At 40.2% G+C, this 25554-nt stretch overlaps 1 protein-coding gene across 1 annotated transcript; it reads right to left on the reverse strand.

Moving 5' to 3' along the window:
- Window positions 1-1359: 1359 nt before the first annotated feature.
- RNF168 (ring finger protein 168) lies at window positions 1360-25468 on the reverse strand. The gene is made up of 7 exons (XM_027537294.1): window positions 25110-25468; window positions 24442-24778; window positions 19517-19593; window positions 12396-12575; window positions 9745-9866; window positions 7677-7758; window positions 1360-4438 (listed from the first exon to the last, which is right to left on the reverse strand). The coding sequence occupies exons 2-7, from the start codon at window positions 24740-24742 to the stop codon at window positions 3479-3481; spliced, it is 1722 nt and encodes a 573-aa protein (XP_027393095.1). The 5' UTR covers window positions 24743-24778; window positions 25110-25468; the 3' UTR covers window positions 1360-3478.
- Between the last annotated feature and the right edge of the window lie 86 nt (window positions 25469-25554).

Here is a 25554-nt window from a genome sequence, read left to right on the forward strand (position 1 = left end):
CTCTTCAGTCAGTTCAATCCCTCAGTCGTGTCTGACTCTTTGCGACCCCATGAACCACAGCACTCTAGGCCTCCCTGTCCATCACCAACTCCCGGAGTCCACCCAAACCCATGTCCATCAAGTAGATGATGCCATCCAACCATCTCATCCTGTCGTCCCCTTTTCCTTCTGCCCTCAATCTTTCCCAGCATCAGGGTCTTTTCCAATGAGTCAGCTCTTCACATGAGGTAGCCAAAGTATTGGAATTTCAGCTTCAACATCAGTCCTTTCAATGAACACCCAGGACTGATCTCCTTTAGGATAGACTGGTTGGATCTCCTTGCAGTACAAGGGACTCTCAAGAGTCTTCTCCAACACCACAGTTCAAAAGCATCAATTCTTCGGCGCTCAGCTTTCTTCAGTCCAACTCTCACATCCGTACATGACCACTGGAAAAACCATAACCTTGACTAGATGGAACCTTTGTTGGCAAAGTAATGTCTCTGCTTTTTTGCTGTCATGACTTTCCTTCTAAGGAGTAAGCGTCTTTTAATTTCATGGCTGCAGTCACCATCTGCAGTGATTTGGGAGTCCCCCCAAAAAAAGTCAGCCACTGTTTCCCCATCTATCTGCCATGAAGTGATGGGACCGGATGCCATGATCTTCGTTTTCTGAATGTTGAGCTTTAAGCCAACTTGTTCACTCTCCTCTTTCACTTTCATCAAGAGGATCTTTAGTTTCTCTTCACTTTCTGCCATAAGGGTGGTGTCATCTGCGTATCTGAGGTTATTGATATTTCTCCTGGCAATCTTGATTGCCAGCTTGTGCTTCCTCCAGCCAGCATTTCTCATGATGTACTCTGTATAGAAGTTAAATAAGCAGGGTGACAATATACAGCCTTGACATACTCCTTTTCCTATTTGGAACCAATCTGTTGTTCCATGTCCAGTTCTAACTGTTGCTTCCTGACCTGCATACAGGTTTCTCAATTCTCTTCTTTGGATAAATAGTTGCACACTATTCTACACTTGTATTTTTTGTTTACTCTATATCTTATAGTGCTTTTCATATCAGTAAAGTGGGGTTTTTTGTTTAACTGCTGTATAGTATTCCATTTTACCATCATTTATTGTCTCTTGATACGCTTATGGTTGTTTCTAACTTGTTATTACAAACAATACCATACAAAAATCTTTTGTGCATGCCATTCTACATATGTGTGAAATAGTAAGAAATTACTAGAGGTAAATTGCCAAGGTTACCTCTTCAGGGCTTCAAAGTTTTCTATTCATATCAAGCAACACATAAGAGTGCCTATTTCCCTACAGTTTTGCCAAGACTGGAAAAAAAACAAAAACAAAACCAAAACCCATACACAGATAAAAACAAAACCAAAAAAGCACCTTTATCTTTACTAATGAAGGATGGAAAAACATATGAGCATTGGTATAAGTGATATTATGCATCTTTTCACACATTCAAGAGCCATTTGTATTTCCTTTCCTGAGAACTGTTTCTTGGGAACATAAACTTTTCTAATTTTTCTTTTGAGTTGTTAGTCTTTTTCTTAATGTACTAGCAGACACTTTATAAAAAGAAATTAGTTTTTTGTGGTGAACTGTATCTACTTTTTCCCTAGTCTTCCATGTCTTCCAGTTTTCCTTTATGGTAGTTTTTACACAGAACTTATTTTCATGTTTTAATTTTTAACTGTGATAAAACATATAGTCCATTTTAATTTTTAATAATTATTTTAATTTTCAGATTTTCAGCCTCTGCACAGTTCTAGCACTCCTTGAGATATTAAACACTCATATCCGTTCCATAAAAATGGAAGGAAAAGTATCAATACATTATAATGACACAAAATATTTACTAGTTTTTTACAAAGATGCATACATGGTAGGATTATCAGAAAGACTAAGAAGTTAAAATTTGTGTTAAAACCAATTTTAGTCAGCAAGACTTTTCACAGACAAATAGGTGGTTATATATGTAAATCCTAAATACATTATACTATTTTTCTCCCTTTTTGGTCATGGACTATTCCAGGAAGATTTAACTGCATAATTTTATTTGAGAAATCCCTAAAATGTAAAGCAAAATTGGTCTTAAAAAAATATTGGTTTGATGAAAAGATGTTAGTCTACTTTAGACAAATTTGGTTAGTTTCTAAGTACACTTCATTTCAGCACAATCATTACTCAGGAGACAATCATTTTTGAGAAAGGGCAAACTAAATTTTAAGTTAGCATCAGGATTCTACCCATAATTAATCAATATTGAAGGATATGCCATCAGTATGCAGATTACAGAATTTTGGTTACAAAATTTGGAGAAAAAAAAAATCAATGTCCAAAAGCACTGATAAATTTAAGCTACAATTATTAACTCTAGGACATTTTATTATGTTATTACCTTAATAGCATGGTTAACTAGACATCCATCAGAAATGCTGTTAAACCTATTATTTGCTCAAAGTTGTTCATACTACTGAGACAAAAGATCTCTAAGTTAAATTTCATAAAATGAAATTGCTGCCTTCCTATTTAACTTTTGGGGGTAAGATAGGGCAAAACCCAAGTATCATACTTTCTATTTTTGTCCATAAACACAAATAAGTCAGTACAATAACATAAGGAAATAAACACATGGTTAGTCAGGTTCTACAATACAGGATACTGTGACATAACTTTCCATTTTTTCCTCTGGAATAGTAGATTCGATAGTAAGGTGTGTAAAACTATAAAATCTAAATGTTTCTTTGTCATTCAGCAAAGAAATGACGAGGAAGAACACTCTGCCAGACTACACCCGCTACTCCATTCTAGAGCCAGCCGTCTGATCATCCCACACTGTTCATCTACCCACCTAGCCTCATCCCAAGACAAGCTCCTTTGCATCAACAGTCTAGTTTTGTCAACTAAGTCCTAATTTTCCAGAAAACCCTGATTTTTCTGATTTCACACTGACCCCAACCCATCTTAAGTCAAAGAAAATATTGTTAATACTTAATTAAAGCAGAGATGGAAATTAGTGTTATGAAAGATGTATGTCAAGTGCTCTGCAAATATGGGAAAGCTGCAAGAAAACAGCTTTTAAACCCTGCCTGGATACCTTAGCTACTTGATACTAATGTTGCTTTGATTACTAGTCAGGACAAAAAGGGGCTCAAAGGCCATAAAATATGCATTTTGGGGGAAATGCACGGAACTGAATATTTCCTGGGAGTTGGCAAATGCAATTTTACATCTGTAAAGGCTGTCAACCTATACTTAGTACATCACAGTTATTGAAAAAGGAAAGGAGTGGGACTCTTGCTTACAACTGAGTCCGGCAGAAACACATTCATATATTTCTCCTTTGTAATCACATGGTCCTTTAGAGATAATGAGTGTGTCTACAGAGCAGAGCTAATGAAAAATTTATAAAGAACCTATGATGGAAAGCTTCACAACCCAGTCTTACTGGATTATAAAATACTCTTCTTACTCAAGCATTACTTTGTGACTCTCTGAAACATCTGAAAAATACTTTTCTGTGACTTACTAGGCTGTAGGGAATGAGCAGTTTTAGATACATTACAATTATCATTAGTAGAATTTGCTATCTTTCTTCTATTAACCGAACATTTCAACTGGATCTTAAAAGAAGGTTGCTGATGGTTTTCATTTTTTGAGTCTGTCCGAGGTTTTGGCTGCTCTAGCTCAGTTTGTCTTTTGGAATTTCTGTCTCTGGAATTCTTTCTCTGTCCATTTAGTACTTTGTCTGGAGGTGAGGACACAGTCCGTAACTGATATCCATCTGGGGATCCTTTTTGCCGGTCTGGCCTCATTTGCTCTTGATCCACCTCTTCCTGAAGTTGTAATGCTAATAACCTGTCCTGCTTTTCTTGCTTATGTCTCTCAAAAAGTAGATGTTCCAAATCTATCAGTTTTTGGGTCAAGCTGATTTCTGTTTCCTCTTGGTCTGAGGAGGCTTTGGGGAACATTTTCCTTCTTTTTGCAGAAAAGCATGGCTCTCTGATTGCTTCAGACAAAGGTTCTAGGTTTCTTCTTTTGGAGGTACCTTTACTGATTTGTAGGTGAGACTCTTCATTTTCTGTTCCAACCGTGTTGTTTCTAAGGAACTGTGTCATATCTGATACAGTACATTCACTCTCTGTTTCACCACAAGGCTCAGTGGCAGCATCTCCAGAGTAGGGAACTCTGGCTTTAGGTTCCTCAAGATTGATGACACATAACCCTTTTTCATGATTGCTTGGTCCTGTTTCAACTTTTCCTTCAAGGTACCATTCTCCATCACTGGTATATAACTGAGGCATAGGTGACTCCACTGAAGACTTTGCACCTTGTTCCTGAACTTCAAGATATATTTGAGGAGAAAGCGTTGGCATATCTTCTTCAACCTCTGTGTCTTGCCATGTAGGGCTCTTCACATCACTGTTGTCATCAATTTTCTGTAGAAAACAGAAAAAGATTGAATGAACCAAGGGAAACCATCAAGTCATAACATATAAGTCTTATTACACTAACACCAAAACTGAGTTGTCAGTATATACTATAATTACCTGATTATTACTACTACTAAGATATATTAGTTCTTAATAGTATTTTTATTCTGTGTGCCAACTTAAGGTATTTCTTCATTTTCACTCCCATGAAAACCTGCAGCTCAAAACCCACAAGTCAGTTTTATATATGGCCAGGAGCTGGCACCATGACTTGACCTCTCATCTTTTAAACTTCCTCCAAACCAGGGACTTTTAATCCCTTTTTGTGTCACAAACCCTCCTCCTTTTGGCATTTTTGTGAAGCTGACAGGCCTCTTCTGAGAATAATATTTTAAAACATAAAAGTAAATACATAGGGATCAATTTATATTGCAACATAATTATTAAAATCTTATGATATAATAATGCATATCATGAATACATTAAATAATAAGATCTAGTGACAAGTCTAATAATTTGTAACACTGAAGGAGGGATGAGTATAAATGTTTCAAGAGATCTACAACAAATGTAATATGTTATTGGTAACAAAGACACAGGTACTGTTGACAGTATTATGGTTTGCTGCTTATATTCATGACTTTGCTGCTAAGTCACTTCAGTCATGTCCGACTCTGTGTGACCCCACAGACAGCAGCCCACCAGGCTCCCCTGTCCCTGGGATTCTCCAGGCAAGAATACTGGAGTGGGTTGCCCTTTCCTTCTCCAATGAATGAAAGTGAAAGTGAAGTCACTCAGTCGTGTCCGACTCAGCAATCCCATGGACCACAGCCTACCAGGCTCCTCCCTCCATGGGATCTTCCAGGCAAAAGTACTGGAGCTGGTTGCCATTGCCTTTTCCAATTCATGACTATAGGAAACACTAAAATGAGAGGTCAGGCGGAAGATAAACCTTTTCTTCTATCCAGGTTCATATTTACTCTATGGATTCTATCCACAGACCTTAGGTTAAGAACCCTTGCTTTAGCCAGTATAATTCTTCTCACTTACAGGTCTTGGGTAAATTAAGATGTAGGATTAGTTTTGACCATGGGAAAGCCTTAAGAAAGGCTTCAATGAGAATTTGCTTCAAGACAAAAATTATTTCTTGTTCAAGATCGTAACTGTTCTTTTACCTACTTTGCTTTGCATTTATTGTTCCTCATAACATTTCTTGTGAACCAATGTAGTCTGGGTTGGACAAATTCTAAGCTGCCTACCACGTTTTGCTGTGAGTATTAATATCAAGATAGGGGGAAAAAAAATACCAGCCTTCAATGCCTCCTTCCATCAATCATTAGTCCCAGCGTAAGCCAGACTATCTGGACTTGAATTTCCCTCTATTATCTCTACTTAAGAGACTCTTTGTGGCTAAGCTGGTAAAGAATCTGCCTGAAATGTGGGAGGCCTGGGTTAGATCCCTGGGTTGGGAAGATCCTCTGGAGAAGGGAATGGCTACCTACTCTAGTATTCTGGCTTGGAGAATTCCATGGATTTGTACAGTGTATGGGGTCACAAAGAGCTGGACATGGCTGAGTGACTCACTTTCACAGGACTGAGCAATTCTCTTGCCTCTGCATGCCTCGGTTTTCTCAACTATAATTGGACACAAGGATACCTTACAGAATTGGTGGTTGTGATGAAGATTAAACAAAATACATACATTTTGGGGCACATAAATATCCATTAAGTGTTAGGTACTATAAAACCACCTACCTGAATTGAAAAAAATTTATGAACCTATTTACAAAACTTTGGTTAACAAAACTTCTATATAGGATGTTGATCTTGGTGTCAGCTCATTTTTTCTAGTGCTATTTTCCCGGAAATATGATAGAGGTGGAATGTCACTTGTGTTACTAGGCCTCATAGCTTATGATAAAAATGACCCTTATTGTTGAACTGCATCTGTACTAGGAGACCTAGGAGGGATCTTTAATCCCCTACAGGAAGCCAAAGTTCAGGGCTTTGGTAAACGACTTACAACTCTTTGACTGGCTCTGTTCCTTACCTGGACCTCTGGAAGCTACACCCATGAGTCGTTACAGTAAATAATTGACTCTTATGGGGCATGGGACTTCTAAATCTTCATGGTGACTACACTCCTCTGCATGGTCTCACTTCCAGGCCATCACTTAGGAGCTCTGCAGTGAGGATTCTTGCTGAACAGATATGCCTGATGCTGCCCTACTAGCACGCTTTATTTCCCATTCTGTTATCTTTTAAGTGAAGCTGGTACCAGGGGTAGCCTATTTAGTTTTGTGAGTCTGATGATCTAGGTCAGTTCAGTTCAGTTCAGTCACTCAGTCGTGTCCGACTCTTCGAAACCCCATGAATCGCAGCACGCCAGGCCTCCCTGTCCATCACAAGCTCCCGGAGTTCACTCAGACTCACATCCATCGAGTCAGTGATGCCATCCAGCCATCTCATCCTCTGTCGTCCCCTTTTCCTCCTGCCCCCAATCCCTCCCAGCATGAGTCAACTCTTCGCATGAGGTGGCCAAAGTACTGGAGTTTCAGCTTTAGCATCAGTCCTTCCAAAGAAATCCCAGGGCTGATCTCCTTCAGAATGGACTGGTTGGATCTCCTTGCAGTCCAAGGGACTCTCAAGAGTCTTCTCCAACACCACAGTTCAAAAGCATCAATTCTTCGGCACTCAGCCTTCTTCACAGTCCAACTCTCACATCCATACGTGACCACAGGAAAAACGATACCCTTAACTAGACGAACCTTTGCTGGCAAAGTAATGTCTCTGCTTTTGAATATGCTATCTAGGTTGGTCATAACTTTCCTTCCAAGGAGTAAGTGTCTTTTAATTTCATGGCTATAGTCACCTAGGTCAGGGATATACAAATTTTGCCCATGGACAAAATTCAACCTGGTGTTTGCTCTTATAAACAGTTTTACTGGAACAAAAACAAGCTCATTTGTTTACATTTTATTCTGGATGTTTCCACGTGAAAACAAATCATTAAATAGTTGTGACTGAGACCACCTGGGCCACAAAGCCTAAAATATTTACTATCTGGCTTTTTAGAGAAAAAAATCTGCTGACTCCTAGCTTAGGTGAGACTAAGATGATTAAGAAGGTGTATTCCATTTACTACAGTGACTTTTTTTTTTAAAAAGTTAGGAAACTACAAGTATTAACGATCTATAGTATTAATAAACTTGCCAAGTCAAGAATATCTTTAGCATCCACAAACCTTAGACATGGAGCTTTTTCTGTCTTCCTGTACAACTTCAGACTGTGATGCTGACCCAAGTTGAGATTTAGGTGACAAATACCTTTAGAAAAAAAGAGTTTGAAGTTAATTACACTTTAATAAAATATATATATTAAAAAAAAAAGTTTGCCAAAATTTGAATGCTTTGAAACACAAGTGGCATGTATCCAATGAAATAAAGCCAGATTAGCTATTTATGCTCAAAGTTGTCTCACTTTCTACTTGGCTGATTTATCAGAAAAAGTGTTATTTTATCTCCCTGTCTCAGGTATTTTGGTCTAGCTCTGGAACAACACTTACAAGTCCGAGTATTGATATTTTAGTGAAAAATAGGAGAAAAGGAAGCAAAAGTCAAATCTAAATTATTCCTGAATTCTCAAAATAATCTAAATAGGTAGGTCTTGGCATCAAAACAACCTAAGACTGTATAGTCTTTCCAAAAGTAATGGAAATGACATTTTAAATTAGGAGAAAGAATATGTTAGTTTATTTTTAATGTCAGAAATTCTACATTTTTTATCTCTGAAAAATGGTCCATGATCAGATTCTTTACCATTTTGGTATAGAGATTTTATTACATACAAATTTATATCAACTATCTGCTCAGAGACATGAGATTTATCAATATGTTAGCATAAGAGCTGGAAAAGGCAATGGCAACCCACTCCAGTACTCTTGCCTGGAAAATCCCATGGACGGAGGAGCCTGGTAGGCTGCAGTCCATGGAGTCGATAAGAGTCGGACACGACTGAGCGACTTCACTTTCACTTTCATGCACTGGAGGAGGAAATGGCAACCCACTCCAGTGTTCTTGCCTGGAGAATCCCAGGGACGGTGGGGCCTGGTGGGCTGCCATCTATGGGGTCGCACAGAGTTGGACATGACTGAAGCGACTTAGCAGCAGCAGCAGCATAAGAGCACATCTCGATCTAAGCATCAGTTTATTCTTGTATTTCTGATAAATTTTTATGTTTATATATTTCAAAGTATATATTTAGATTCAAGAAGATTTATGACAATTATATCCTTTATGTGTGTGTATGCTAAGTTGCTTCTCAAACTCATGTCCAACTCTTTGCGACCCTATGGACTATAGCCTGTCAGGCTCCTGTGTCCAAAGGATTCTCCAGGCAAGAATACTGGAGTGGGTTGCCGTTTCTTTCTCCAGAGGATCTTCCTGACCCAAGGATCAAGCCTGTCCCTTTTTATGTCTCCTGCATTGGCTGGCAGGTTCTTTTACCAACAGCATCACCTGGGAAGCCCCCTATATCCTTTATGCTGAATAATATTATATCGATTTGAAATATCCCTGCTTTTCTCTTGATTTCTACTTTACATAATATCAGCATTAACAATATTGATGCTACATGTCTGCTTTTTCTCTTAATAGCAACCACCTCTTTTAACACTGCCCTCTCGCTATAAATCTTCATCTCCCTGTCCCAAATTTCCACCATCTCAAATCCTAAATTTCTATGAATTTTGGAAGGGGGTAAATCACCTGCACATATTTATCTAGTTGAACCAAAAGCCCTTACATGTTTTTGAAGTCTAGATTGTAGTTGATAAACTTCTTCGACTATGAATTACTATGGGAAACCTTATCAACTCGTCTTGCTGCTAAGAGGGGCACAGTGGGGCAACTAAATTCACTCCACTGTTGACTACCTGACTCATGTTTTTTGTATAGTAGGGAAGAAATGTAATATATAAACTGGGAAAAACAGCGTGGGGTAAGATCTAGATGCCAAATTGTAAACTCTTTCAATGAGGATGGCCTTATACTGGACTAGTTTTTTTTTTCATTTGAATCCAAACCAAGAGAAGAAGGAATCCAACTGATTGATTTTGAGAAAATGGTACCAACATGGAAATACTGAGCAGTCAAGATAAAAAAAGGCTTCACATCTCTTCATGCTAGCCAGGAATCTAAGCTATGTGAGCATCTCTCTTATTTTCACTTTATATTAATCTCAGACAATCTAGAGAGTTTCATGCAGAGTTGATGGGCCAAATTTTGATACAGCAGTATTTCATATTCACTTACTTCTGAATATCTCCAGTGTTTGTTTGTTTGTTTTTACTTTTCTTTTGTGATTTGGTTGTGACTGGATCAGATTTTCTGGAATTCAAAGGCGAAGCCAAAACACTTCCCTCACAGAAATTGTTCTTCGACAACAGAAAAAGCATAAAACAATTTTAAAATAAAATAAGCTATTAATTAACTCAGAATCCACAATAGAATTTTTCAGGTATTATGCTCATTATACTTAAATTCTATCTATCCTGTGAAATAATACTGACCATGCAAAAATTAGTATAAACAAGATTAAGTTTATCTAAGTTGGTCTAAATTGCATTATTACCCTACTTTAGATAAACACAAACAGCATGATGATACTAATCTCATTAACTGATCATTTTTTAATTTTTCTAATGAATAATTTCATATATTTATAACTACTTTAACCTATAGGGGAAAATTGAAAAAGCTGGGGCTATACCTGGAATAAAAGTTATTTTATGTAAAATAATTTAATTGGGGAATTTAAGGGCATATCAATAAATAGCATGAATATTTACTTCCTATCTCATGACAGACCCATAAGTTTCCTACTATGTCACTGGAAAAATTAACATACTTGGTGGTGGTTGACATTTGGCCTTGAACCACCAAACTTTTATTCCAAAATATCAATAGATCTGCTCTTATAATCCCATGTGAAAACAAGAATTAGAACAATAATTCTCGAAAGACAAAGTTGACCCCAGGGTTTCCTCTTTGATATATTTTCTTTCCTATCCCATTTGTTATTCTATCGGTCTTTTTTTGGCCTTGCTGCTCAGCTAGCAGGATCTTAGTTCCCGCATCAAGGACTGAATCCAGGGCTATGGCAGTGAAAGTGCTGAGTTATAATCACTGAACTGCCAGGGAAGTTCCACAGTCTATGTCTTTTACTTAATTTCTCAGTTGTGTAAAGTTCTGAAACTATTCCACTTAAATTTTAAAAGGAAATATAATTTTTAAAAGGGTGTACATTCTAAAACTCAGTTATATTATGAATGGCAAGTCTCTCAAAAAATGGAGGGAAAAATCAATTCTGGATATACTTCACTTTGGTAAATATATTTTAAGATATCTGTTGTTTGAAAACAGAAGAATTGTTTTTAGAGGCTCTCAAACCTGCACACACACGTCCCCAGAGGGGAGTGGTATTCCCTAAATCTCACCCCCAGAGATTTTGTATTTTAAAAGAACTTCAAGTGATTCTGCCAGGTCCTTTCAAATTACTGGGTCTCACTGTATCCTTTGGTCTTAAAGTATGTGTTCTATCATCCTTCCCTTAATTCACTGTCCCCTAGGCAGTAATTTTTAACCATGGCAAGATAACAAAATCCAGGTTTAATATGTTATATAAGAATTTAGGGACTTCCCTTGAGGTCCAGTGTTTAAGACTCGTGCTTCCATGCAGGGGGCAGGGGTTCAATGCCTGATTGGGTGACTAAGATTCTACAAGCCGCGCAGCATGGACAAAAAAGAATTTAATGTGCTTCACTTTCAAAAAGTGATTGGCATCCATACAGTGGAATATTTTACCACTATTACAAAAGAATTATAGACTATATGTAGCAATATGAAAAATCTCTTATGAAATATCAAGTGAAAAAGGTCAGGAAACAGTTTATGAAGCTAAATCTCTTCCTGACCCTTGATGTTGGACCAAGTCAAGTGATTTGCTTTATTAAATGGCATGTAAACTGTCATGATGCTTAAACAGAAGCGTTAGGAACCACTGCATGGTTGGCTTTTATTCTCTTTCCTCTTCCATAAGAATGGCATGGCCTAAAGAGGACTCCCTCTTCACATGGAACACCACCAAATCAGCTGACATGAATCGTGAACAAGTCATAAATGTGGGTGGTTGAAAGCCTGAGATATGGGGATCATTTGTTACCTCTGCAATGTTGACTGATGCCATTTCCCATTTACATGTAAAATGATAAAGGAGAAGAAATTTGTGAACATAAAATACTAAATAAACCTACATTCAAAAGGAAAAAAAAAAGGTCAGGAAAAAAAAAAACAACCCAGTGTGATTCATTTTAGGTGAAAAAAAAAAGTTATAAGTAAGAAACCATTAATAGTGCTAACCTTTGGGGAAAGAGCCTGATGTAATGGAATAAGAATAGGAGTGGAAAAGTGGGAGGGGGAAATGGAGTTTTCATTTTCCACTGAACAGCTTCCTACGTAACTGAATTTACTTATGAAAAATAAAAATTTTTTATAGAATACTTGGGGGACTTCCCCAACAGTCCAGTGGTTAAGACTTTGCTTTCCAATGAGGGGGTATGGGTTTGATTCCTGGTCGGGGAGCTAAGATTCCACATGCCTTATGGCTAAAAAACAAAACATGAAAATAACAGAAGCAATATTGTAACAAATTCAATAGACTTCAAAAATGATCTACATTAAAAAAAAAAATTCTTAACAAACAAAAAAATCCCCAAACAAACCAAGAAAACCACATACTTGGATTAGAGCAAATATATAACAACATGCCAAAAAAGTTTTGTTTTAGGTAGAGCAAATATGTCAGAAATAGTTTCAGTTATGGTGAATGCTTCCTCTTTAGACTGTTCAAAATCAAACAAAGCAATAGTAATGGGAATACTTCAAAGTTCTTTCTTGAAACTTACAATATCAAGGCTCAGTCTTCTTGCCAGTTCTTCATCACTTTTCAGTTGTTCTTCCATTTCTCTGTGCCTTTTTTCTGCCTGTCTCTTTTCCTCCTCTTCCTCCTCTGCCAGTAATTTCTGAATGTATTCTTCACTGGCTTTGTTTTCTTCTTCCTCACAGGCTCGCCGCTCTGCCTCTACCTTAAAGATGATTAATAAAGAACAATCCTTCTCTGAACTTTTGAGTACACGTGCAATATTTCTTAATAAGAATAGTGAAAAAAAAAAGAAACAACAACAAATTGGCAGGATTTGAGGGAATTAAAATCCCTCAAATGAAGGTCAAATCTGGAGAGGCCATTTCCTGTAAAGTAGTTCAGGAAGTCTCCTTTAGGAAGCCTCCCCAGTAGGTCCAATGAAACTTTGATCAAAGCCCCATCCCTCCTTGTTTCAGTCCTTATCACAGTTTCTATTACACTATAATACAGTTTTGGAAGTCTTCCTAGGGGATACTTTTCCTTAGGTAATAGAAGGTCACGTTCTGACTAACTTTGGCTTAGGTTTCTGAACCAAACACAAGCAAGGGAATGGAATGATAAAAACTGAATTAAACTGTTTTTTATGAGTTTTATAAGGAAAGACAAAGAAAAACTGTAATAGATTAGCAAGTGATCTAACTTTCTTAGCTCAGTAAATGGCAGAGTAGAGGCTCAAACTCAGCTTTCTGGACCTAAGACCATGCTTGTGGGCATTTAAACTATACTTCCTGAAAGAAATAATGTTAAGAACTACTTTAGAAATCCAAAGGACCTGACTCGAAAATAAGTCCTTGATTCAATTCAAGTGAAGGAAATAGGAGGAAAGATTTGTTAAGTTTTCTTGCTCTTAAAGGAAAGCCACTGGAAGAGACTGCTGTTTCTTCCTCTGCATATCATTGTATATGCAGCTGAGGTTCAGAAATGTGCAGCTGTCTTGCTATTAACCTGAGGATAAAGCCAGGTGACAGAAGTCAGCAAAGAAATGGAACCAGAGCTGTGGATGAAACCAACCCAGAAGTCCCTACTAATCTCTGGAATTCCAATAAATTATAGTTTTTTTCACCTATACCCAAAATCATCCTGATAAAACCTGTTCTCACTACATTGTTGTGAACATTAAATTATTTCTTAAACCCTTACTTAAAGACATTATTTAGACAATATGCTGACAATTAACTACTATGATTATTTATTAGCTCTTGTAGAGCTCACATGGTCTAATACAGTAGCCACTAGCTACATGTGGCTATTGAAATGTGACTAGTCCAAATTGAGATGTAGTATAAGTACAAAATACACAGTTGAAGACTAAATAAGAATAATCAATACTTTCTATACTGACTACATAATAAAATATTTTAGATACAATATATATAAAAATTTCATGTTTTTTAAAAAATTAAAATGTGGCTAATAGGAAACTTTCAACTGTGTATGAACCCATTGGACAACATTGCTCTAGACTAATCAGGGTAGGAGGAGTACTAAGGTTTTCCTGCTGCTACTGCTAAGTCACTTCAGTCATGTCCGACTCTGTGCGACCCCACAGATGGCAGCCCACCAGGCTCCCCCGTCCCTGGGATTCTCCAGGCAAGAACACTGAAGCGGGTTGCCATTTCCTTCTCCAATGCAGGAAAGTGAAAAGTGAAAGTGAAGTCCGACTCTTAGAGACCCCATGGACTGCAGCCCACCAGTCTCCTCCGTCCATGGGATTTTCCAGGCAAGAGTAGTGGAGTGGGGTGCCACTGCCTTCTCCGTAGGCTCTCCTAGTACTAGTGAAATCCAAAGACCCCGCTTTTCCTAATTAGGTACTTGACAAAGAAAGTAGACTGAGCACCAAAGAACTGATCTTTTGAACTGTGGTGCTGGTGAGACTCTTGAGAGTCTCTTGGACAACAAGGAGATCAAACCAGTCGATCCTAAAGGAAATCAACCCTGAATATTCACTGGAAGGGGTAATGCTGAAGCTGAAACTCCAGTATTTTGGCTACCTGATGCACAGAGCCGACTCACTGGAAAAGACCTGTTGCTGTGAAAGATTGAAGGCTGGAGAAGGGGATGACAGAGGACGATGGTTGGGTGGCATCACTGACTCAATGGACATGAGTTTGAGCAAGCTCCAGAAGCTGGTGAAGGACAGGGAAGCCTGGTGTGCTGCAATACATGATGTCAGAGTTGGACATGACTGAAAGACTGAAAAACAACTTCACAATTAGCCCTTTATGGTTTCCTCATCTAAAGGCACTGTTTCTGCCTCTAAAATTCATATACTGAAGCCCTAACTCCTCAATGTGACATTTACAGGTGGGGCCTTCAGGAGGTAATAGGATCATGAGGGTGGACTCCTCATGAAAGGGACTAGTAGCCCATGCCCGAAGGGCGGCGGCCAAGAGGAGTTACCCTAAGTCCGAGGTCAGGGGCAGCGACAGAGAGTGCCAGGCTGCAATGGCACAGGAACAGCTGAGAAGAGCTACCCAAGTCTGAGGTCAGGGGCGGCGGCCAGGAGGAGCCACCCCATGTCTGAGGTCAGGGGCGGCGGCTGAGAGGAGATACCCTGCGAACGAGGTCAGGGGCAGCAGCCGGGAGGAGCTACCCCACGCCCCCACTCCGGAGACAAGGGGTGGCGGCCAGGAGGATCAACCCCAGGTCCAAGGAGAGGTGGATGCGCCGGCGCAGGAGGGCCTAGAGGAGCTATTCCACGTTGAAGGTCAAGAAGGGCGGCGGTGAGGAGATACCCCTCATCCAAGGTAAGGAGCAGCGGCTGCGCTTTGCTGGAGCAGCCGTGAAGAGACACCCCACGCCCAAGGTAAGAGAAACCCAAGTAAGATGGTAGGTGTTGCAAGAGGGCATCAGAGGGCAGACATGCTGAAACCATACTCACAGAAAACTAGTCAATCTAATCACACTAGGACCACAGCCTTGTCTAACTCAATGAAACTAAGCCATGCCCGTGGGGCAACCCAAGACAGGCGGGTCATGGTGGAGAGATCTGACAGAATGTGTGGTCCACTGGAGAAGGAAATGGCAAACCACTTCAGTATTCTTGCCTTGAGAACCCCATGAACAGTATGAAAAGGCAAAATGATAGGATACTGAAAGAGGAACTCCGCAGGTCAGTAGGGGCCCAATATGCTACTGGAGATCAGTGGAGAAATAACTCCAGAAAGAATGAAGGGATGGAGCCAAAGCAAAATCAATAGCCAGCTGTGGATGTGACTGGTGATAGAAGCAAGGTCCGATGCTGTAAAGAGCAATATTGCATAGGAACCTGGAATGTCAGGTCCATGAATCAAGGCAAATTGGAAGTGGTCAAACAAGAGATGGCAAGAATGAATGTCGACATTCTAGGAATCAGCAAACTAAAATGGACTGGAATGGGTGAATTTAACTCAGATGACCATCATATCTACTACTGCGGGCAGGAATCCCTCAAAAGAAATGGAGTAGCCATCATGGTCAACAGAAGAGTCCGTAATGCAGTACTTGGATGCAATCCCAAAACGACAGAATGAATTCTGTTCGTTTCCAAGGCAAACCATTCAATATCACAGTAATCCAAGTCTATGCCCCAACCAGTAACGCTGAAGAAGCTGAAGTTGAACGGTTCTATGAAGACCTACAAGACCTTTTAGAACTAACACCCAAAAAAGATGCCCTTTTCATTATAGGGGACTGGAATGCAAAAGTAGGAAGTCAAGAAACACCTGGAGTAACAGGCAAATTTGGCCTTAGAATACAGAATGAAGCAGGGCAAAGACTAATAGAGTTCTGCCAAGAAAATGCACTGGTCATAGCAAACACCCTCTTCCAACAACACAAGAGAAGACTCTACATATGGACATCACCAGATGGTCAACACCGAAATCAGACTGATTATATTCTTTGCAGCCAAAGATGGAGAAGCTCTATACAGTCAGCAAAAACAAGACCAGGAGCTGACTGTGGCTCAGATCATGAACTCCTTATTGCCAAATTCAGACTTAAATTGAAGAAAGTCGGGGAAACCACTAGACCATTCAGGTATGACCTAAATCAAATCCCTTATGATTAGACAGTGGAAGTGAGAAATAGATTTAAGGGCCTAGATCTGATAGAGTGCCTGATGAACTATGGAATGAGGTTTGTGCCACTGTACAGGAGACAGGGATCAAGACCATCCCCATGGAAAAGAAATGCAAAAAAAGCAAAATGGCTGTCTGGGGATGCCTTACAAATAGCTGTGAAAGAAGAGAAGCGAAAAGCAAAGGAGAAAAGGAAAGATATAAACATCTGAATGCAGAGTTCCAAAGAATAGCAAGAAGAGATAAGAAAGCCTTCTTCAGCGATCAATGAAAAGAAATAGAGGAAAACAACAGAATGGGAAAGACTAGAGGTCTCTTCAAGAAAATTAGAGATACCAAGGGGACATTTCATGCAAAGATGGGCTCGATAAAGGACAGAAATGGTATGGACCTAACAGAAGCAGAAGATATTAAGAAGAGATGGCAAGAATACACAGAAGAACTGTACAAAAAAGATCTTCACGACTCAGATAATCACGATGGTGTGATCACTGACCTACAGCCAGACATCCTGGAATGTGAAGTCAAGTGGGCCTTAGAAAGCATCACTACGAACAAAGCTAGTGGAGGTGATGGAATTCCAGTGGAGCTCTTTCAAATCCTGAAAGATGATGCTGTGAAAGTGCTGCACTCAATATGCCAGCAAATTTGGAAAACTCAGCAGTGGCCACAGGACTGGAAAAGGTCAGTTTTCATTCCAATCCCAAAGAAAGGCAATGCCAAAGAATGCTCAAACTACCGCACAATTGCACTCATCTCACATGCTAGTAAAGTAATGCTCAAAATTCTCCAAGCCAGGCTTCAGCAGTACGTGAACCATGAACTTCCTGATGTTCAATCTGGTTTTAGAAAAGGCAGAGGAACCAGAGATCAAGTTGCCAACATCCGCTGGATCATGGAAAAAGCAAGAGAGTTCCAGAAAAACATTTATTTCTGCTTTATTGACTATGCCAAAGCCTTTGACTGTGTGGATCACAATAAACTGTGGAAAATTCTGAAAGAGATGGGAATACCAGATCACCTGACCTGCCTCTTGAGAAATCTGTACGCAGGTCAGGAAGCAACAGATGTTCAAGTTAAAACTGGAACAACAGACTGGTTCCAAATAGGAAAAGGAGTACATCAAGGCTGTATATTGTCACCCTGTTTATTTAACTTATATGCAGAGTACATCATGAGAAACGCTGGACTGGAAGAAACACAAGCTGGAATCAAGATTGCCGGGAGAAATATCAATAACCTCAGATATGCAGATGACACCACCCTTATGGCAAAAAGTGAAGAGGAACTACAGAGCCTCTTGATGAAGGTGAAAGAGGAGAGTGAACAAGTTGGCTTAAAGCTCAACATTCAGAAAACGAAGATCATGGCATCTGGTCCCATCACTTCATGGGAAATAGACGGGCAAACAGTGGAAACAGTGGCTGACTTTTTTGGGGGGGGCTCCAAAATCACTGCAGATGGTGACTGCAGCCATGAAATTAAAAGACGCTTACTCCTTGGAAGAAAAGTTATGACCAACCTAGATAGCATATTCAAAAGCAGAGACATTACTTTGTCAACAAAGGTTCGTCTAGTCAAGGCTATGGTTTTTCCTGTGGTCATGTATGGATGTGAGAGTTGGACTGTGAAGATGGCTTAGCGCCGAAGAATTGATGCTTTTGAACTGTGGTGTTGGAGAAGACTCTTGAGAGTCCCTTGGACTGCAAGGAGATCCAACCAGTCCATTCTGAAGGAGATCAGCCCTGGGATTTCTTTGGAGGGAATGATGCTGAAGCTGAAACTCCAGTACTTTGGCCACCTCATGCAAAGAGTTGACTCACTGGAAAAGACTGATGCTGGGAGGGATTGGGGGCAGGAGGAGAAAGGGACGACAGAGGATGAGATGGCTGGATGGCATCACTGACTCGATGGATGTGAGTCTGAGTGAATTCCGGGAGTTGGTGATGGACAGGGAGGCCTGGCGTGCTGCGATTCATGGGGTTGCGAAGAGTCAGACATGACTGAGCGACTGAACTGAACTGAGCCTTAGAAGAAGAGATACAAGAGAGGTGATCCATCTCTCCCTCCCTCTCTTTGCCATGTAAGAACACAGTGAGAAGACAGCTGTTGAGAAGCCAGGAAACAGACCCTTGCCAAACGCCACATCCAGAACTGTGAGAAATCAATGTTTGTTGCTTCATTCACCCAGTCTATGGTGGTTTTGAGCCTGAATGGACTTAAGACACCATATACCACCGTTTCCTATCCTTTATGCTTAAAGCTTCAGGGAAATTTAAAAAATCTCCTTCATACTTAAATGCTTACAGATCACTATCACATAAGAAGAGCACCAAACACGTATAAATAAACTAAAGCTAATTTTAATTATTTTGAACACATGTAAAAACTGGAGCTTTGGGATGTCCCTAGAGATCCAGAGATTAAGACTGTGCCTTCCAAAGCAGAGGGTGAGGGTTTGAGCCCCTGGTCAGGAAGCTAAGATCCCACATGACTTTGCAGCCAAAAAGCAAAATACAAAACAGAAACAATACTGTAATGGTCCACATTAAAAAACAACTGATTTTGATACTTGGCAAAACTAATACAATTATGTAAAGTTTAAAAATAAAATAAAATTAAAATTACAAAAAAAAAAAAAAAAAAGACTCTTGAGAGTCCCTTGGACTTCAAGGAGATCAAGCCAGTCAATCCTGGAGGAAGTCGACCCTGAATATTCTTTGGAAAGACCGATGCTGAAGCTCCAACACTTTGGCCACCTCATATGAAGAGCCAACTCATTGGAAAAGACCCTGATCCTGGGAAAGATTGAGAGCAGGAGGAGAAGGGGCTGACAGAGCATGAGATGGTTGGATGGCAACACCGACTCAATGGGCTTGAAAAAAAAAAATAAATAAATAAAAAAATAAAAAACAACTGAAGCCTTTATAAGCTATATTAAAATCATTAACATTTCAGTATATTATTTATTTATATAGGCACATAAAACTGTATGCAAAAACACAGCAGAAAATTTTTCCAAAAAAGAACATTTACAACCTACCTTGCTTATCTCCTCTTCATATTCTCTCCTTAATTCCCCAGGCTTACTTAATAAGCGGACTGGCTGATAGTCATCAACTGTTTCAGATCAAGAGAGAAAATTACATTATAGGCAATACAGAATTCTATAGCTACCTTTGAGCTTACATTAAACCCATATTAATATAAAATGCAAAATTAAAATAAGTGTACGATTATTAACAGCTACAGGAATATGGAATTCCATTTTTAAAAAGGCCAGAGGTTTTCTGGTTCAAAATGGCACACAAATATGTATACTTAGCTCTTTCTCTAGAAGCCATTAAAATAACAGTAAAGGAATTTTTAAAAAGCAATCCCACAATAACAGCAAACAGATAGTTCTCCAAAAAAGATATATACAAATAGCCAGCAAGCACATGAAAAGATGCTCACCGTCACTAGTCATTAGGGAAATATAAATCAAAAGCACAATGAAACAGCATCTCCCCCCTACTCCATCAAACCAAGAAAACAAAACCAGAAAGTAGCAAATGCTAACAAAGATACAAAAAGGAACTCTTGCCCTTGCTGGTGGGAGTATTTAAGATTGTACAGCTGTTATGGAAGAGTATAGCAGTTCCTCAAAAAATTAAAACATAGAATTACCACATGATCCAGCAATTTCTTTTCGGGTACATACTCAAAAGAGTTGAAAGCAGGGACACAGACACTTGTACACCAATGTTAATTCACAATAGCCAAAAGGTGGAAGCCAAAGATGGAAGTAACCCAATGACCCACTGACAGATGAAAGGATAAACAAACACAGTAAACACGTATTAGCCAAAAAAAGAAATGAAATTCATTCACATGCTACAACATAAAGTCTGACTTTATGTTAAGTGAAAGATGGTGGTGATCATTTTGTACTATGTAAAATTACTGAATCACTGCTGTGAAATAGTGAACCTAATGTAATATTGTAAGGTAATTATACTTGGATTACTTTTTTTTAATGAAGTCGCCAAATTGCCCATACTGGGAAAAAGAGAGAGCGGAGAAAAAGAGAAAGGGAGGGAAGAAGGGAAGGGACAAAAAAAGCTACAAATAGCTACTATGATTCTACTTATATAAGGTACATAAAGTAGTTAAATCATAGAGACAGGAAGTAACAGTGGTGGTAGCCAAGGGCTGGATAGAGAGGAACTGAGGAATTATTATTTAACGGGCATAGAGTTTCAGTTTTTGAAGATGAAAAAGTTCTGGAAAGGGATGATAGTGATGCTTGCACACCTATGCGAATGTACTCAATGCCTTGAACTGCACATCTAAAAATGGTTAAAATGGTAAGTTTTGTAATGTATACTTTACCACAATTTAAAAAACACACTAAGATACCAGTTAACACCTACTAGGATGGCTATAAAAAATGAAAAAAAATTTTTAAAAAGCAGAAAAGAACTAGTGTTGGTTAGGATATGCAGAGATTACACGTTGTTAAGGGAATGTAAAATGATGCAGATCTGTGAAAAAGTTTGACAGATCCTCAAAAGGCTACACATAGAATTACCATATGATCCAGCAACTCCACTCCTATATACACAAAAAAATGAAAACATATTCAAACAAATACTTGTACATGAGTATTCATATCAGCACCCATTCAAACAGCCAAGGGTGAAAACTACCCAAATGTTCATCAATGAATGAATGAAATATATATATATATAAATTATTCAGCCCTAAAAAGGAATGAAGTACTAATGCATAACAGAACCTTGTATGAACCTTGGAAACATTATGCTAAGTGAAAGAAGCCAGACATAAGAGATCACATATTTTATGAATACACTTATATTATCTTTGTTGCTGTTGTTGAGTTGCTAAGTTGTGTCTAATTTTGGGGAGGACCCTATCAGAGATACCAAAGGAACATTTCATGCAAAGATGAGCTCGATAAAGGACAGAAATGGTATGGACCTAACAGAAGATATTAAGAAGAGATGGCAGGAATACACAGAAGAACTGTATAAAAAAGATCTTCACGACCCAGAAAATCATGATGGTGTGATCATTGACCTAGAGCCAGACATCCTGGAATGTGAAGTCAAGTGGGCCTTAGAAAGCATCACTACGAACAAAGCTAGTGGAGGCGATGGAATTCCAGTTGACTGTGGATCACAATAAACTGTGGAAAATTCTGAAAGAGATGGGAATACCAGACCACCTGATCTGCCTCTTGAGAAACCTAAATGCAGGTCAGGAAGCAACAGTTAGAACTGGACATGGAACAACAGACTGGTTCCAAATAGGAAAAGGAGTTCATCAAGGCTGTATATTGTCACCCTGTTTATTTAACTTCTATGCAGAGTACATCATGAGAAACACTGGACTGGAAGAAGCACAAGCTGGAATCAAGACTGCCGGGAGTAATAACAATAACCTCAGATATGCAGATGACACCACCCTTATGGCAGAAAGTGAAGAGGAACTAAAAAGCCTCTTGATGAAAGTGAAAGTGGAGACTGAAAAAGTTGGCTTAAAGCTCAACATTCAGAAAACGAAGATCATGGCATCCGGTCCCATCACCTCATGGGAAATAGATGGGGAAACAGTGGAAACAGTGTCAGACTTTATTTTTCTGGGCTCCAAAATCACTACAGATGGTGACTGCAGCCATGAAATTAAAAGACGCTTACTCCTTGGAAGGAAAGTTATGACCAACCTAGATAGCATATTCAAAAGCAGAGACATTACTTTGCCAACAAAGGTTCGTCTAGTCAAGGCTATGGTGTTTCCTGTGGTCATGTACGGATGTGAGAGTTGGACTGTGAAGAAGGCTGAGCGCCGAAGAATTGATGCTTTTGAACTGTGGTGTTGGAGAAGACTCTTGAGAGTCCCTTGGACTGCAAGGAGATCCAACCAGTCCATTCTGAAGGGGATCAGCCCTGGGTGTTCTTTGGAAGGAATGATGCTAAAGCTGAAACTCCAGTACTTTGGCCATGTCATGCGAAGAGTTGACTCATTGGAAAAGACTCTGATGCTGGGAGGGATTGGGGGCAAGAGGAGAAGGGGACAACAGAGGATGAGATGGCTGGATGGCATCACTGACTCGATGGACGTTGAGTCTGGGTGAACTCCGGGAGTTGGTGATGGACAGGGAGGCCTGGCGTGCTGTGATTCATGGGGTCGCAAAGAGTCGGACACGACTGAGCGACTGATCTGATCTGATGGACTGTAGCCCACCAGGCTCCTCTGTCTATGGGATTTCCCAGGCAAGAACACTGGAGTGGGGTGCCATTTCCTTCTCCAGGGGATCTTTCTGATTCAGGGACTGAACCCACATCTCCTTCATTGGCAGGTGGATTCTTTACTGCCCAGGCACCTGAGAAGCCCTTCCCAATGAATACCTGTTGCTTATTCTGAAGTTCTTTTGTTCTCAGATCCATCACACAGCCCAGATGCTTCCTTCTGCTTATACCACGGAGATCTGATTTTGGTGATTTGTCCTGGTATCTTTTGGGGTTTATGGGAACATTTTATGAGCTAATTCTGTGGAAGGATGTCTATGATGTTTAATTCTGCTAAATAGGTGGTGTGTGTGTTTTACTGGGGCTTCATAGAAATTAAAAAACCAAGCAAATTCACAGAGAACTCTGGAAACGGGGAGGGGAAGAGTGGGAGTCATAGCTTAATGGTTAAAGAGTCTGTCTGGAGTGATGAAAAAGTTTTGGAAAATAGTGGTGATGATTGCAAAACACTGTGAATGTATTTAACACTACAGCGTCCACTTAAAAATGGTTAAAATGGCAAACTAAGAAAAGCTATGACCAACCTGGATAGCATATTAAAAAGCAGAGACATTACTTTGCCGATCAAGGTCTGTAGAGTCAAAGCTATGGTTTTTCCAGTAGTCAGGTATGGATGTGAAAGTTGGACTATAAAGAAAGCTGAGCACTGAAGAATTGATGCTTTTGAACTGTGGTGTTGGAGAAGACTCTTGAGAGTCCCTTGGACTGCAAGGAGATCCAACCTGTCCATCCTAAAGGAAATCAGTCCTGGATATTCACTGGAAGGACTGATGCTGAAGCTGAAACTCCAATACTTTGGCCACCTAATGAGAAGAACTGACTCGTAAGAAAAGACCCTGATGCTGGGAAAAACTGAAGGCAGGAGAGGGTACGACAGAGGATGAGATGGTTGGATGGCATGACATGAGTTTGAGCAAGCTTCGGGAGTTGGTGATGGGACAGGGAAGCCTGGTGTGCTGCAGTCCCTGGAGTCACAAAGAGTCAGACATGACTGAGTGACTGAACTGAACTGAACTGACAATAAGTAAAAAGAATTCCAAAAAAAGGTCAGTGTATCACAGCATTAAGCATCACATTCAAAGCCTAAACAAGAAACATCGCATGACTTATTGAGCACATAAATGGTCAAGCTGCTGGAGTCAAGCGTTCAGTTTGGGGCATAAAGAAGAGTCCACACTGTGGAGGACCTCTGAATAAAAACGGCTGAACTAGATGGCCACAGAAAGCTATTTTAGGCTCCCTGCAAGCTTAAGAATTAAGTGAATGGCAATGTACAGGCAAGCAAGTTAGAGAAAATAATTGAAAGTGAAAAGGACATTAACACAAGAATCCTTACTTCCGCTGTTGCTATACTGCAATTGTGGCTCCTCTGCGACTATTTATATAACTTTTCACATGACTGAAGACTCTATCGGGCAATTCTTTTGTTTCGGGTTTTTCTTTTCATTTTTAATCGAACAAATACCAAGTGAACACACGCTGGGCATTATAACAATGAACAAAATCTTGCCATTGACCTTAATCAACATTTTGAGACCAAATTAGACAAATACTAACTGGCTCTCTGTTTTATCCTTTTAAAAATGGATTAGTGGCGGTTGGCTTTCAAAATGATCTTGGTTTTTAGACAACAAACGCGCTGGGTTTTACTCACCTATTTCCTTTGATTCTTGCCCAGAGGCTCTTAGCTTGCATTCCTTTGGATAGTGTTTTTGAATTATCTCCCACAGTTCCATATTAACAAGAGAATTTGTTCGGCTACGGTACCGCGCCCACGAAGAGACCCGGCGGCGACAGAAGGGACAGCACAAACTTGCCTTTTCGACAGTCGATTCGAAGCATGGTTTACAGAGCGTGTGGTTACAAGGCAGTGTCACAGGCTCGAAGAGGATTTCCACACAGATCTGACACTGACATTCTAACAAGGAAGGGATGGACTCTTTGGGTACAGCCATTTTAATATGCTAATAAGGCATATTCAACATCAACACCTGAAAGAGAAAGAATCTTGTTTCCTGTCCGAGTAGGAAAAAAGCAAAGTAACAGTTTTGCGTTTTAAATATTATGCCCAGTAGCCTGCCAGAATTCAGAGACTGAAAGCATCAAATGTCTAGAAGTAAAAATGGTGTTCTACAGGTCAGGTAAACAGTAAAACCCTGGAAGGCGGTGTATTTGTCCATGTTTAAGATAAACATCCGGAAAGAAAACAAATGAACCTTGGCTGCTCCCAGGCATTAACAACCATTGCAGCAGGGCGGAAGGTGGGCGCCAGATTTCTGGCGCAGCCTGAGCCACGCGCCAAGTTCCCCTCCTCCCGCTTACCAGGTGAGAACGCTCCCTTAGCTCCTGGCAGCCAAGACGCAGGCCGCCGAGGCGCATAGCCCTCGGCCCATCGTTCGAGGAAGACTGCAGCTCCCCTCCGGACGCGGGCTCCGTTGGAGCGGGACTTCCGTTTTACCGCTGCTGTGGGTCCGCGCTCACGCCTTACTCGGATTCTGAGCCCACCCCTCGTCCTCTCTAAAGTCAGCCAGAAAGCCTAATCTTAGCGGCGGTGCCTCAGAATCCCGCAAGGGCTAGTGGCGTCACGACAGCCCGCCAAAACGGCCCCTCCCACCATCGAAAACCGACAAAGGATACAGACAGCTAACATTCCGCCGATGGGACTTCCGGGCCTGCGCGCGCACTGCCCGCCCCGCTGGCCCCGCCCCTCTGGCCCGGGAGAGAGCCCGCCCCTCCCCTCGCGCGGCGTGTGTGCTTGCGTGCTAGG

Source organism: Bos indicus x Bos taurus, chromosome 1 (assembly GCF_003369695.1).
Source record: "Bos indicus x Bos taurus breed Angus x Brahman F1 hybrid chromosome 1, Bos_hybrid_MaternalHap_v2.0, whole genome shotgun sequence".
Taxonomy (NCBI): Eukaryota; Metazoa; Chordata; class Mammalia; order Artiodactyla; family Bovidae; genus Bos; species Bos indicus x Bos taurus.